This window comes from Musca domestica, unplaced genomic scaffold (genome assembly GCF_030504385.1).
Source record: "Musca domestica strain aabys unplaced genomic scaffold, Musca_domestica.polishedcontigs.V.1.1 26, whole genome shotgun sequence".
Taxonomy (NCBI): Eukaryota; Metazoa; Arthropoda; class Insecta; order Diptera; family Muscidae; genus Musca; species Musca domestica.
The window spans coordinates 11,668,915-11,685,089 of record NW_026712283.1 but is presented as its reverse complement, the minus strand read 5'-3'; the positions used below and the strand labels follow the sequence as shown (position 1 = coordinate 11,685,089).

Below are 16,175 nucleotides of genomic sequence, written 5' to 3'. Positions count from 1 at the left end.
AAATGGATTTTTTAAGAATAAATTTTTAATGAATAGGTGATTTTTTTAAGGTCTAGCTGAGGTCCCTATGTTTATTTTTTTAAAAATATCTTTTCAAAGCCTAGAGGGATTATCAAAATGGATCAATGGAAGAACAATTTTTCTAAGACTGGATTTTATAAGAATATTTTTTTCAAGGACTTATATATTTTTTTTAAGGACTAGATATGGTCCCAATGCGTTTTTTTAAATTTTAATAAGTTTACAAAGACTAGATGGGTTCTCAAAGTGGATTTTTTAATAATTGTTTTTAAGGAATATATGCTTTAAGAGTATTTTTTAAGGACTTGATTTTTTCAGTTTTTTTTCAAGGAGCAAATTATGTCCTCATGTGGATTTTTTTAAATATGCTTTCAAAACCTAGATTGGTTTTCAAAATGAATTTTTTAACAACAATTTTTCAAAGACTAGATGGCTTCTAATATTATTTTTTTAATATATTTAGGAGTTTTTAAGAATAGTTTGGTCTCCAAAGATGACGCATCATGGTGGATTTTTTCGAATATATTTCAATGGCAAAATATTTTTTAATAAAAATATTTTCTCACTGGCCAAAAGGCATGGATTTTTTATTTTTTTTTAATTTAATTTTAATTGTAATTTTTTTAATTTAATTTTAATTTTTTTAAGGATCCTATAAACGTGGATTTCTAAAAAATAATTTTTCAAGGGTCGATGATCAATCGATAGATTTCTCAAAAAAAATATTTCCCCAAGAATCGATCATCAATCGTGGATTTTCTAAAAAATTCTTTTTCAAGGGTCGATTATCAATCGTAAATTTCTTAAAAAATATTTTCCCAAGAATCGATAATAAATTGTGGATTTAAAAAAAAATCAAGGATCATCAATTTTGAATTGTTTAAAAATATATATATTTTTTTAATTTATTTAAACAAAAATATTAAAATTTGAAAAAAAAGTATTTTTTTCAAGGATCGATCATCAACTTTGGATTTTTAAAAACTATTTTTTTTAAAAACTGGGTCATTACGTGGATTCTTATTTTTTATATATTTTGTTAAGGATCGAAAGACAATCGTGCATTCTTAAAAAAATATTTTTTAAATAGCTCTAAACGTTAAAAAATTAAAAATATATATTTTTGACTAAAGACTAGATCTCTACGTGAATTTTTAAAAAATATGTTTTCAAATATCAATTTTTTTTAAATTATTTATTTTTTCGAAAACTAGATCCCTAGGAGAATTTTTAAAAAATATTTTTCAAAAATTGATCAAATTTCGGGTTTTTTTAATTTTTTTTTTTTTTTTTCAAAAAGTAGATCCCAACATTAAGTTCTTATTTTTTTTTAATAATTTTTTTCAGGTACCTATAAACGAGGATATTTTATAAATATTTTTTCAACGATCGATCATCAATTGTGGATTTAAAAAAAATGTGTACAAGTGCACGAAAAGTATTAAATAGTACTATATTTGTTACAATTTGGTATATGGTTGATAGTGCTTGAAATCTGAAATTTGTTACTAGGGTCTCTATTCATGTTTAGCCTGGACGTATGGAATCCTAAAAGTTGATACAGATGTAACCGTTGGTATATGATAGTATTTTTCGATGTACTTGCTTGGTACTAATTTTGGATCACTGTTGTCATGGATGGAGAGACGAAGATTGTTTTGGATATGCATACTAAATGTTACTAGATTTCGTATTTGGTCAGGGGATAGAGCTGACATTCTGAAATTTGATATTGAGGTCTCTGTTGGTTTCTAGCCTTTACAAATGGAAATATTTTTGGACAGAAAAATTAGATGTGAGCCCTTTGCGCAAAGGTTTTACGAATATCCTCCTCGATAAACTTGAATAATATATAAAACCTTGAAAGTCTGAAAATTAAAAATGTCAAACTGAACAATTTGTGCATTTTGGGTACTAAAAAGACCTAACACGAACTGTTGGAACGAATCTAAAATGTAAACTTTTTGCTAACGAAGCAGCTGGCATTTGCTAGTTTGATGTACAATTTCATATATCCATGGTTCCGCATAAAAGGCTTATAAGCGAAACGTAGAGATATTCAATTTTATATCAAATATTTCTAAGAGGGAGAAAAATAAGACCTTCATGTCTCTCAAAGTGAGGTGTTTAAGGTTTTTCAAAAGAATTTATAGATCACTTTTTTAAATATTTTTAATAGCAGTCAACCTGGATTGTTTTTCAAATACCATATAGGCTATTAACAGTAAAATATTTGTTGCTCTCACCTGTTAATAACACATAAAACCAATTACAAAAAATACTCTTGTTGAATTATTGTCAATTTTCTTTTTTTCATATATATTTATTTAATATAATTGTTTTTATTTTTCTTCTTTTTTAATTATAAATTATTTGGACTATACATTTAGGCTAAATACTAAAAACTAATAATAGGATTTAAGATACACATTCGGTAAGTTGTTATTTACTAAATTGTTCTTATAATCGTTTTGTTCAGTTTTGGTTTTTTGGTATAAAGTATTTTGTTTTTTACTTTTTTCTAAAAGTCTATGAAGAAAATGTTTACGTGGCTTAAGAGTACAAAAAGTGTTTGTATTTTAATAATAATAAAAAGATTTCTAAATGTTATTTTAATTTTTTCAATAAAAGTTATTTTAATTTTTTCAATAAAAATTAATTTAATTTTTTTCATTTTCTTTTTATTGAGTTATTAAATTTTTCGTTAATTTGCTGATTTGTGCAAAAAGTACAACCTAATAAAATATTTATAAATACAAATTATTTGATTTCCGTTTTCTTTGTCTCTTATAGCAATAAACAAAAGAAACTAAGTACTAAATCTAAGATATGAAGCTCGTTGTTTGTTTGCTAAGATTTTGTTATCGATTGGTTGGTTTTTAAATGATTATATAAATATAGAAAAATAGATTTTGTTAGCCCTGCATTTACAAAAAAAAAAAAAATTAAACACATAGAAGCAGGTATTGTTTCGTATATATAAATAAAATATAATTAAATTGTTTTTTTTTTTTTTTACTATACATTTGCAGTACGCATTCAGAAAGCTTACAAAAATACAAAATATAGAGCATTTCTAATAAATAAAATATGTTTTTTTTTCATATTTGATTAATAATGCCTTTTAAATATTTGGGAAAAAACAAATACAAGAAATCGGGTAAGTGTTTCAACGGGTAAGTGGGAACGTCTTCTGGCAATATTTTATATTTCCAAGGGTGCTCTGGAAGCCGGATCTGTTTCAAAAATACTTTGAAAAAAAATGTGTGAAAATGATACGCAATTTTATACCAGTGATAAATAATCTGTATTTCGCAAGGTTGGTTGAATAGTTAGAAGAAAGGCACCGACTGATTTTTATAACCTAATTGGTTCGCTATTTTATTTGAAAGAAAAAAAAAAAGGAATCCATGTCCGACAACCTGGAGGAAATGGGTCGAATAATATGTATAACCCATATTGTTGTAGCAGAGGATATACTTCGTACCAGAGAATTGTTGAGTCCGTCCTAAAAATATTGTTTTTTGTTAAGAAGTCAGGGCCATATTTTCCCCCAAGAATAAAAAATGACAAACCTCCAAAGAAACATATTTCTAATTTTGTAGAAACTTTACTGACACGTTCAACGTATTGCACAATGGGACGCTATCCATTATGAAGAAAGTGGACGAAAATCTTAACTTGTGTGTAACACAAAAATTATTACAAGGAAACCCAAGCAGATTATGAAAGTAGAACTAAAAATATAAGACGCGTGTATCGACGTTTTGAAAGTTCACACAAGGATATAGCTAAAATAGGTAGGGGAAGATAAACCCCTTTGAACATTTTTGAAAATATTCGAAACGAGATTTCTTGGAACCCATTTCTTCTAGGTATATAGAAAATATAGGTATCGCTTATAAAAATACCTATCGATTTTTTAGACCCGGATCTTTTATCAACACTCTTACCTTTCCAAAATGATAAAATTTGTGCTATTACCTTTTCTGTGTCCAGAGATATTCTCTTCTGGATATATTCAACCGTCTACGCGAACTAAATTTTTCTAAATTTAACAGTAGCCGGCCTTCGGTGGATAGCATAGCAAACACCCTTATATAGGGACTATACCAATAAGTGGCCCGACATGCCTCTTTTTTTTTTTTTTTTTTGTTAAATTATCTTGAAGTAATTCAAAGCTCTCTATAGGTTTTCAAAGCTCTATATTAAATGTTGCAAAACATATCTCAAAATATTTGGCTCCCTTTGTATGTGATCAATGCTATATGAAGGCCTCGGAAAAGTATGTTCTAACAAGCGGTAACTCTTTGGGGTTTTGGTCAAAACCAAAGTGTCATAAATTCTGACTGCTATAACATCCAATTTAAATTTTCCACCAACCACTATGGAAATTGTGAGAAAACTTTCAGCGAATTGGAAAAAGTTTCAAATTTGTCGAAAATGGAAAAGGGTTTTTATAAACCAAAGTTCATGATATTTTTAATAGTAATGTGTAAGTATACAAGTTTCGTTTGTTCAGACACTCACAATGAAATTGGGTGCAGAACATTTCTTCCTTTGACACTATCTCAAAAAAGTAAAGTATTAAGGGAGATTTGGACTTAGATTGTAAATTTTTCAAAGTAGCAGATGAAAACTAGAAACAATATTTTCACATTAAATGTATACATTTCGAAGGTAATCTCCTTAAAAACTAGTATACTTAGACGTATGGTTTATTCTGAGATTTTTAGTGAAATTTTGTGTAGAATATTTCTTCTTTTGACACTTTCTGCCTAAAACGAAGTTTTATGTTATTATTAGACATCAACTTAAAAATGCCAAGAAAAGAATGATAAAACACGAGAAAACTTTTTCGCTATTTTTGGCAAATTTGATGCAAATATTTTCTTGACATAAAATGGACAGACAGATTTTTTCTCTTTGGCGACTTATAGTAAAATTTGATAAAGGATAATTGTGTCTTTGACGTCATCCTTCTTAAATGAAGCTTTGTAGGAGAATTTTGTATAAACTCAAATATAGTACGACTCAACTCGAAAAAAAGGCCGATCAAAAAAATTACGTTTTTTTGCCAAATTTCACGCAAATATTTTGTGATAAAAAATGGAAATAGAGATTTCATCTCTGTGGTGACCTATAGGGAAATTTGATGAAGAATATTTTTGTCTTCGGCGTCATCCTCCTAAAACAATGTTTTGTAGGAGAATTTTGCATAAATCCACAAGAAGTACGGCCTTAACCTAAAAATTTGTTTTTCATATTTATGAATCTTTGGCGTTTGGATACGATATATACTTTTCATGTAATCGGGGACCTATGGTAGAATGTTTGATCAATAATTAAACATATAAATAAAACATTTTGACATTTTTAATCATATTTTGAAAAAAGCACCAAAATCACACCGTTGATGACTCGGGTTAAAATTGGAAACCAGCAATATTGCCAAAGACATTATACACCAAAAATGCAAGGATCCCAAGGAATCTTAATCAGAAAATTAAAAAAAATAGGGAAGAGAGGGAACTTTTTCCCTCGATTTAGGTAAGTTTGTCCTTCTATTTAGGTAACTTAATCACGTTAAAAAAAAAACACAAAAACGCCACCTTTGATGACTCGCATGAGGGTTAAAATTGGGAAATAAATATTCCTCGTATGGTTATCTGAAATATTGCCAAAGACATTATACACCAAAAATTCAAGGATTCCAAGGAATCTTGATCCGAAAATTTCAAAAAATGTGAAATGGGTGGAGCTTTTTCCCTCTATTTAGGAAACTTTGCGATGTAAAATTTAAAAACGCCAATACACGCCATACATTTTTCCTGTAATTTTTGAAAATATATAGTTCTGTTGCCCAATGCAATCTTCCATCATTGACCTCTTGAAAAGGTGTAACACATTATGCAAGGTTTCTTGAAATTCCAGACCAATTTATAAAATATTCGACATTCCAGACACATTTTGGAACCCATAGAAAAATCTACTTCAATATTTATCTAAAAAACAAAGAAATTGAATTAAAATATTCCAAATTAAAAATAATTACATTGACATCCCCTTGGAAACACTTACCCAAATTTTGTATTTTCGATTGATTTCTTTCGTTTTGTTCTTTGTTTCTTTGAGAATAAATAAATAATTTATTTAAATAATTTGTTTTGTTTCGTTTGTGTTTTCTTTTTTCTTCCTCTGCTTTGTTTACCAAAAAGCGATCGATTTTTCTCCATCAAAAAAAAATACATTTGAAAGAAAAATAAAAATCGATCTTCTTACTTCCATAGTCAACATTTCGGTGTATTGCTCGATGATGTACTGCCCGTTTCCAAGTGTTGCATCAACAGCTGTTGCAAATTGACACGCAATGCCACCTCATCGTTGATGACCTGTTTGATTTGTGTCATATCCTGTTGCAGTTGACGTATGGCTGTCCATAGTTGACGTAATGTCGGTGTCATATCTTCATTTTCCAAACCTGTAGTTGGGGTTTTGTTGTCGTTGTTGTTATTTTTTAGGGTTATTGTGTTTTTCCAATTTCCACCAATTAGTTTATTTTTTTTTGATTATTAGTTGGTTAAATTTTAGGATTGTTGTAAGATTTGATTGGTAGTGGTGGTGTTGTTGTTTGTTTTTCCAATTTTAGTTGTTATTTTATTGTTGTGGTGGTGGTAGTAGTAGTATTTGGTGCAAAAGAATTGGAAAAAAGAGAGAAAAAATAAATCATAAACAACAATGAGGAAAATAGGTGTATTATGGGTGGGGAAGAGGGTCATATATAAGGATTTATTTTTATTTTTTCTAAAGCCTTTTTAATTATATACAGTAGAATCTCGATAATATATAATGATTATTATTTTCTTCTACAAATCATCGAGATTCTGCTGTATAAAACTCTAAACTACTTTTTAAAGCCATACTAAAATATGGTTATATATTTCTCTTTAGAAGACATATCTTTTAGAAGACATAATTTTGAATAAATAATGTTGGTTATAACCACGTCCCACTGTTATATACGATTGTAATGTAAGAACATAACCAAAACACATAATACATGTAACAAAACAGTATTAAAAACGTTTTTATTTTACTAATGATTCTTTGTGTGACAATGTAGCTCTGAAGCAATTTGCACAAAAACCAAAGCATACTTTCAGGCACATGACATTAAAATGGGAACATTGATCTACAGTGGTTATTGTATTACAAAATGTATTGCGTTACGTTAAATAATCTACAAATAAAACAGTTTGTGATTCGATCTCCCTCTAAAAATATTGAAATTCAGAATAATCTAGCGAAAACTGGTTTTTCTTTTATTTTTTAATATTTTACATGGGACCATCGAGTATGTATATATAATAATGATCATTATCGCCACGTCTTTCTGCATTTTGAAGGTCCTAGCCCCATTATCCAACCAAAGTGTCTGTAATTTTAAATTTTTGCATCGGATTCGGTAGAAAATTTTCCTACAAAACAATGAAATGGATGTATCAGATACAATCGGATGGTTCAAAATTTAAAGAAAATCTAACATTTTTCTCCAATTTTATGCGAATAATTTTTAATCACATTTTTAACCAGAATTGAGTAAGCCGACCAATTACATATTCATATCAGGTCTCTGGTTGAGAGAGATATTTTCATATACCAAGTTTAAAAAGAATCGCTGACTTGTTTTGCAAATTATGAGAGATAAAGTATTAAAATTGTGACCCTTTTGGGGGAGGTACCGAAGGGGCGGGATAATTTCCATCTTCTTCACGCCAGATCTTGTGTAAGTAAAAATATTGCGTTGGGGAAATATGAGGAGAATCTGAAGCTTATTTCGAGTTTTATAACCGTTTTATTATTCCAAATTTGGACACCTTTGTTGGGGGAGGTACCAGAAGGAATTGGCCGATATATGTCATCTTCACAGCAGATCTTGTGTAAGTAGAACTATTGGAATGTGTGAAGTTTAGAATAAATTAGATACTTAATTCGCATTTTAAGAGAGATATAAGTATTCAAAGTTTTGACCCGTTGTGGGGGCGGTAAGAGAATGAGTTGTCCAATAAATTCCTTGTGTTGATATAAATATTGAGATGTACTGGGTTTAATAAGAATCTGATGCTCATTTGCCGTTTTTTTTTGCGATTCATGGTTATTCAAAAATTTTACCCTATGTGGGGGGAGGTACCAAAATGAGTGGTGCGTTCTATATTTCCTTCATACCAGATCTGTGTTGGAAGAAGGCAATCCGACTCTTATTTCACATTTTATAAAAGATATAATTATTCGAAGTTTTGACCCTTTGTGGGGGAGGTACTTGATGGAGTGGGCCGATATCGTCCATTTGCGCACCTCATCCAGCAATGGTAATAATATTAGGATTGGAGGAAAGTTTGCAAAAATTGGATGATCCTTTCTTGCTCTATGGGGTAAATTATTTCTGTGAAAATTTCGACCATTTGTGGGGGAGTTACCGGAAGAAGTGGGCTGATATAGTCGCTCTCCGAATTTAATATAAGTTTGATAATAATATTACGATGTACTAAGTTTGGACCAAATCGGATAATCCATTCGAGAACTATTGTTCCCAAGCCAGACAGGAGGACAGACCCCCCCTCCACTTTAAATGTCCTCAACCGATTTCGTCCAAAGAGACCCATAGTCAATTTTCGCACCAGACCTAACACTGACAAAAATATTAAGATTTGCAAAGATGATCCCATCTTATTATTCAATGTAAATTATTGGGCCAATATTGTCCATCTGCGGACTTGATTTGAGTTTAATAATAACATATAGATGTACCAAGTTTGGACCTGATCGAATACTCCCTTCGAAAGTGATCAGATTTTTTTAGAGAAGCTTAATAACGAGTAATAATGTAATCATAGTCAAAGGCATCCGATTTAAGGAAGTTAGAAAATGTTAGGTACATTTTAGATTTGGTGTTGTTGGTGGGTATCTGGGTATATATCCTTGCAAAATAATGTTAATATGGGCCCACAACTTGATACAGCTCCCATAATTCTATGAAGGATTTTTAACATATTGCATAACATTTTCATATTAACATCTCATATGAAGGTACATCCATATTTCTCAAAGATTCCCCCTCTTAAATAAAACATGTAAGAAACATTAAGTTCGGCCGTGACGAATTTTTAATACCCTCCATCATTGGGTAAAAAAAACATTTTTATAAAAAAGTATCTGAATTCATGTTCCGCTGCAAATACTTATAAGATCGTTTGGATAATGCTGTTAAATTTTTCAAAAGTGGGTGAGGCTGTTATATGGGGAGCATACCAAAAAGGGGAACCTCTATAGAGAATTTTATACTTCAAGGATTGTCATTTACCAAATCTTCTTAAATACCAAATTTGAACCAATTTCATGGGTAAATGTGATAAGGATTATCAAAATACCGAATATCGAGAGGTACCGTTATATGGGAGCTATACGAAAAAGTTGAACCTATATATACTATGTTCCGCCACCGGAGCTAGAATTAATCACAAATTACAAATACCCATTTTTTAGACAAATCCGTGAAAAAATGTGGCAAAAATTATCAAAATACCGAAATCGAAACCGTTATATGGGGGATATACAAAAACGTGGACCTACACATACAAAGTTTCGCCACCGGAGCGAAAAAATATGGCGAAAATCATCAAAATGCCGAATATCGGGAGGTACAGTTATATGGCGGCTATACCAAAATGTGGACCCCTATATCTCATTTTCAATACCAACCATCCTTGAAACAATACAAATTGTTTGAAACTCTACATCAAAAAAATGGACTGTATCGTGATATCAACAGACAGACGGACATTTTTGAAATTGTTTTATGCTGATCATGAATATATAGACGGAATGACAAAATTAATATACCCTCATTTTCAAGGTGGAGGGTATAAAAATCGTGTTGTACAAGTGGTGTAGGGTATCATATGGTAAGCCCCGTCCAGTTATAGCGCTTCCCCTTCTTGGTTTAAGAAATAATAGCTAGTAGGAATTTGGAATAATTAAATCGAATAGAATTTAAACTTCTTAAAAAACTCTTTGGACATATAACACTTCATAAAATGCTGCTACTACTTTTTACAATCCATAAAAATAAAAGAATAGTAAATATAATGATTTCATAAATGCAGTATTGGAATTTACCAACTTTCAACAAAAGTCAACACTATCTATTAATTAAGTCAATCATTGTAAAAATTATTAATACTAAATTGCAAAACTGTAAACCGGCCAAATTTAAATTTTGACCCAAAAAAAATGCTTTTGAATCTCTCGGCGACCTGCTCACTGGGGACCATAAAAGCACCTTGAGACAAGAATATATGTATGTACTCGTATTTTTCCGCTATTTTCTTAGATTGTATCTTTTTCTGGCAAGAGGCCATTTCGAGAATTGTGAGAATTGTCAAAATCGGCCCAGCGGCTCTAATATCTAAGATTAATTTCTTTAACATATATATTGTACCTAATTTGCTATACATCCCATATTTTGCATATCAGTGTCAATATGTATAATGGTCAGAAGTGACCTCTTCGTGCGTTTCTGGTTTCGCCAGGATAAAAGATATTCGCGGTTAATTGAAAATTTTCGTATTTTCTTACATACAAGTTAGGACCCATTTCACACACTAAATATTGTCCGATGATCATCCAAATTGGACAGAAGCCTACCCAGCCCTAACCTCTAACTCCATGCTAAAGTCGATTGATCTATAAGTGTGGCCTGCAGCGCAACTGCAAAATTAGGAAAATGTTCTGTATTTGGTTCATTTCAATCCCTAAAAATGTTGGGCGATTATCTCCTAAAAAAGGCTTCTACTCTGATCCCAACTCCACCAACATTTTGTGAGGATCGGGTTATAAATGCGACCTGTAGCTTGATTACAAATTAACATGGACAGACGGGCGGAAGTACATACATAGCTAGATCGACGCAGCTCGGCGAGGTAGGAAGTTTCCAATGTCGGGGACCAATAATTTGAGGTGTAACATGATTTTTGGCCCCATCAAACTTATAATACCCCCAACACATACTGAATTTTGATTGAGGAAAAATTATTCTGAATCACTGGGCGGCCTATGCTCACCAGAGGACCATAAATACAGCTAGAAACAAGAATATATGTATATATGTATAACCAGTCCTAAGTTTACTTGAGATTACATACACCCACAAAAACACACAGTCATGTGAGTTAACCCATGTCGTTCCGAGATTTAATTTTTGGTATTATTTTATTATTATTATTATTATTATTATTATTATTATTATTATTATTATTATTATTATTATTATTATTATTATTATTATTATTATTATTATTATTATTATTATTATTATTATTATTATTATTATTATTATTATTATTATTATTATTATTATTATTATTATTATATTATTATTATTATTATTATTATTATTATTATTATTATTATTATTATTATTATTATTATATTATTATTATTATTATTATTATTATTATTATTATTATTATTATTATTATTATTATTGTTATTATTATTATTATTATTATTATTATTATTATTATTGTTATTATTATTATTATTATTATTATTATTATTATTATTGTTATTATTATTATTATTATTATTATTATTATTATTATTTATTTATTTATTTATTATTATTTTTTTTTTTTTTGAAAAATGTTTACATTTGTAGGGTAATTTGGCCTCGCCTATGTCAAAAATTTACTCAGAAAAATTTTCCGAGTTTTCGTTTTTCCAGAAGCCAATGTTCGAAATTTCGAGCTGTAAAGTTTAGACATATGTAAAGTCATGCTTTTTATACCCTCCTCCATAGTATGGAGGGTATATAAAGTTTGTCATACCGTTTGTAACACCTCGAAATATGCATTTTAGACCCCACAAAGTGTATACATTCTTGATCAGCATAAATTTCTATGTCGATTTAGCGATGTCCGTCCGTCTGTGGAAATCGCTCTAGCTTCCGAACGAAATGAAGTTGGTTGATAAAATTTTACTCAAATGTATACTATGTCTGCATGACTTTTGGTATTGAAAATGGGCCATGTAGGTCCACATTTTGGTATATCCCCCATAAAATGGTACCTCCCTATTTTCGTTACTTTGGTGATTTAGGCACCATTATTCTTCGGAAGTGTTTGAAATTTGGTATTTGAAGTTCGTAACGGATACAATAGCCTACGACAGAAAATTGCCCAAGCAGGTCCACGCCTTTGTATAGCCGACAAATAAAGGCACCTCCCGATATACGGTACTTTGATGAAGTTCGTAATGGATATTATAGCCTATGACAGAAAATTGTCTATGCAGGTCCACGTTTTGGTATAGCTCCCATATAATGGGGCCATATTCGGTATTTTGATGATTTTAGCTACTTTATTCACCGATTTTTTTTCAAGTTTCGTATTTGAATTTTGTAATGGCTTATGATAAAAGTTGCCTATGCAGGACCACGTCGGCATATAGAGACTAATATAACGGCTACATTGGGTATTTTTAAGATTTTAACGGAATTTTTAACGAATTTTATTGATTGTCGAAGTCGTTGTGGAGAGTATTTAAAGTTCGGGTATTTATTTAGTGTAAATTCCTCATCATTACTTTTTCCATTTATTTATCTTTTTTTTTTGTTATTTTTTAAAATTAATTGAAAAAGTTTCCAAAATATGGAGTTCAGAAATGTATTTTTAGGTGAAACCTACTACCTACACAAACATTTTTTTTTAAATTTACCCTTTTCATACATTTTTTTTATTTTGAAAAAGGGTGTTTTTATTGTTCGAAAAATCACACAGAGGAGCGAAATGGGTTAAACCAAGTATAGACCTTATTTTATAACTACCGAGTGGTATTATTGAAATTTGTATAAGGACTCAAATGAATTAATATTAATTAACTCACATAACTAATATAACTATGCTATGAGTGTATAACAGTTAAATATAACAGTTAGGTACAACACTAAGTAAATGTTATTTAAATGAATGAAAGCCTCTAACAACTACTAAGGCCAGCAGAAGCTTTTGAGATTTAGAGATTATAACCAATTAATGTGAATGACAATTTCTTTGTGACTTAGATTTTTTTTGTTAATGTAAATGACATTTTTCGAATGTTTTGTGTGTTGGAATCAAATCAAAGAAAATCAATTAAGAAAATTGTGTTGTTTTGTTTGTTTGTTATTATTTTTTATTTGTCATTTTTTTCTTTTTATTTTTTTTTTTATTTTTTAGACTATAAATACAAATACAAAAAAGCTGGACAAACTTATAGTTTGTATTTTTTTTTTACTTTTTAATGGCATCTTTTCTTAAAACTAATTTTGATTGTTTATTATTTTTTTATTTTTTTGATTTTTATTTTTTTTTTAATTCTTGTTGATATTCTTTGGCAAAATGTTAGTATGAATTGTGTCGATTTCTTTTTCAGTGCATAGATGTGTAGTTGGTGTATTTTATTGTGTTTTTAAGGAAGTGGTGGATGAGAGGGGCTGATAATGACAGTGTTTTGAAAATTTTTCTTTTTTTTGAAAATGGTTTCGTTTATTTTCTTCTTTTGCGTAGAAAACCTTCTATAGGTATTCAAAACATAATGATCCATTAAGGGTACTAAACAAGAAGACCCTCTAAAGGAATACAAACCATAGATAAAGGACTTTTACAAGATCGCTCTGAAATTTGGAAGATCTGCAGAATTTATTCTTTTTATACAAAAAGATACATAATCTGTCTAAAAGGTCTTCTTGCAAGGGATACAAAGTCGACTTCTACAATTTTTGATGCTTGTCTTAAAAAAAAAAAAAAACTGAATTTTCCCAATGACCAAAAGTCGATTTTCGTCTTTTACTATTCATATCAAAATCGGACTAATCGGACTTTGCTCGGGGACATACAAAAACAGGACATTTTTCAGAGATGTATTGGAGTAAAATTTTATTAACTTACTTTACTTCGTTCAAAAAATAGAGTGATTTTTACCGACAGATAGAGGGACGGACATGGCAAACTCAATGTACCCTCCATTATTTTAGTGGATCTTAGAATTAAAAATTGATTACAAGAAGTCGACTTTGAGATTTTTACCCCAGATAAAAGTCGACCTTTCAGCCTTTTTACACCCTCCACCATACATAGTATGGAGGGTACATTAAATTTGTCATTTCATTTGTAATTCATCGAAATAATAATTTTAGACCCAACAAAGTAGCTTTGTCAGGACGAGGAGGAAGCTGAGACAGTGGAGCACTTACTCTGCCACTGCCCAACTTATATCGGAATGAGACAGATGTTACTGGGTGAGCAAATTCTGTCCGACACTAGAGTCACAACGAATAAAGATAGGAAGCTAACATTTTTCATTGATCAGTCTTTTGTCTGCAGGCAGTTCAAGTTGGAAGATGGGCTATATCGGTCCCCGATAGCCCAGTACTGGTATTTTGATGATTTTAGTCACATTTTTCAATGGAATTGTCTTAAAATCCACAAAAGAAATTCCTTGTGACTACTTTGCCTTTGAAGAGAATTGTATAGATAGGTCCACGGTATCGAATAGCCCCCTTATAACGGTTTCTCCCAACATTCGGTATTTTGATGATTTTTACCCACACTTTTCAATGGCATAGTCTGAAATTCTACACAGGGAGTTCCTTCTAAGTACTCTAGAAATACCTATAGAAACGTCTATATAGGTCCACGTCTTTGTATAGCCCACATATAACGGAACCTCTCTTTATTCGGTATTTTGATGATTTTAGCGATATTATTCACTGGAATTGTTTCAAATTTCGTATTTGAAGTTCGAATTTGTTACTACAGCCTATGACAAAAAATTACTTATGCAAGCCCCCACATAAAGGTCTTCATTTGAGCGGTTAAAAGTCGATTAACCGAATTTGTGATTTTATTCCAGTTTTGACGAAATTTCTGTGTTCCTATCAATATTTGGAATTTTTAGTCCAACTTTTAGTCTTTCCAAAACCAAAAATTCGATTTGACTAAATTCGAATTACTTTCAACTCCCAAAGTAAAATGTTTTCAGGTGGTATTTCGTTTATAGAGAACCATCGATTAGTCGAAACTCGACTTTGTATTTTTTTGCCACAGACAAAAATCGATTTCGAATTTTAGACTCTCAATGCCCAATTTATGTTTCCCTATATCTGGGATATTTGGTGTTCTCTCTATAGAGTACCATAGATTACTTGAAACTCGACTTTGTGATTTCAGTAGAATTCGACTCCAATTTTCGACTCCAAATTCGATTTGACGAAATTCGACTTGTGGATCTTTGTATGTGGACGACTTTTAGACTTTATTTTATTGTAGCAAAATAGTCAGGCTTAATCGCATTATTGTTGTTTTTATAAAAACAACGTTTGTTTATTAGTGGGAAAATATGAAGGGGTAAGGAAGGGAATACCTAGGTTTCGGAAAGAGCCATCAATCCTCATTTTAAAAATAACTCCTATGACAAAAAAAAACATTTTTTAAAAAAGTGACGATTTCCTCGTTGTTTTTATAAAAATAACAATAATGGAATTAAGCGTGACTATTTTGCAACAACAAAATATTTCGATTTCGAAAATATTCGATGATATTTTATTTTAAATATGACTTTCAAACTTCTCAATAATAACATTAGATTCGACGAAATTCGACGGAAGTCGACTTATGTATCCTATATCTGAAATATTTTCCGAATGTCTTTCCTCTAAAGAGAAACAATTTTTACCACAAAAAATCGATTTCGAATTACGTATCTCTATATCTAGATGTTTCCCTATGGTAACCAAAATCGACTTTATGAATTTTGCTACAGGGAAATTCGACTCCAATTTTTCGAATTTTTAATATCAAAATTCGACTTACATATCCCTATGCATGGTACTTCGTTTATAATGTATCATCATAGGGTATCTAAATTAAAATTTTGAGCATCTTGTTGTGTAGGTTTTTCGTAGGTCTTAGGTATGCAGACCCATAGAAGGTGAATTCCTATTTTTCCCTCTTTTATTATTGTTCTGTCAAACGCTTTACTTGGTATGGCAAATTAATACGTTATATCATAATGAAACTTAATGCAAGTGTGTGTGTGTGTGTTTTTTTTTTTTGGTG

The 16,175-nt window shown here is 30.3% G+C and overlaps 1 protein-coding gene across 3 annotated transcripts in view; it reads right to left on the bottom strand.

The window, feature by feature from the left end:
- Positions 1–6,125: 6,125 nt before the first annotated feature.
- The window catches only part of LOC101894730 (rho guanine nucleotide exchange factor 7), a 63,017-nt gene continuing 52,967 nt past the window's right edge, over positions 6,126–16,175 (bottom strand). For all 3 annotated transcript variants that reach the window (XM_059123926.1, XM_059123927.1, XM_059123928.1), the window contains one exon: positions 6,126–6,502. In XM_059123926.1, coding sequence (XP_058979909.1) covers positions 6,312–6,502 — 191 coding nt within the window. In that variant the 3' untranslated portion in view covers positions 6,126–6,311. The remainder of the gene's footprint in view (positions 6,503–16,175) is intronic.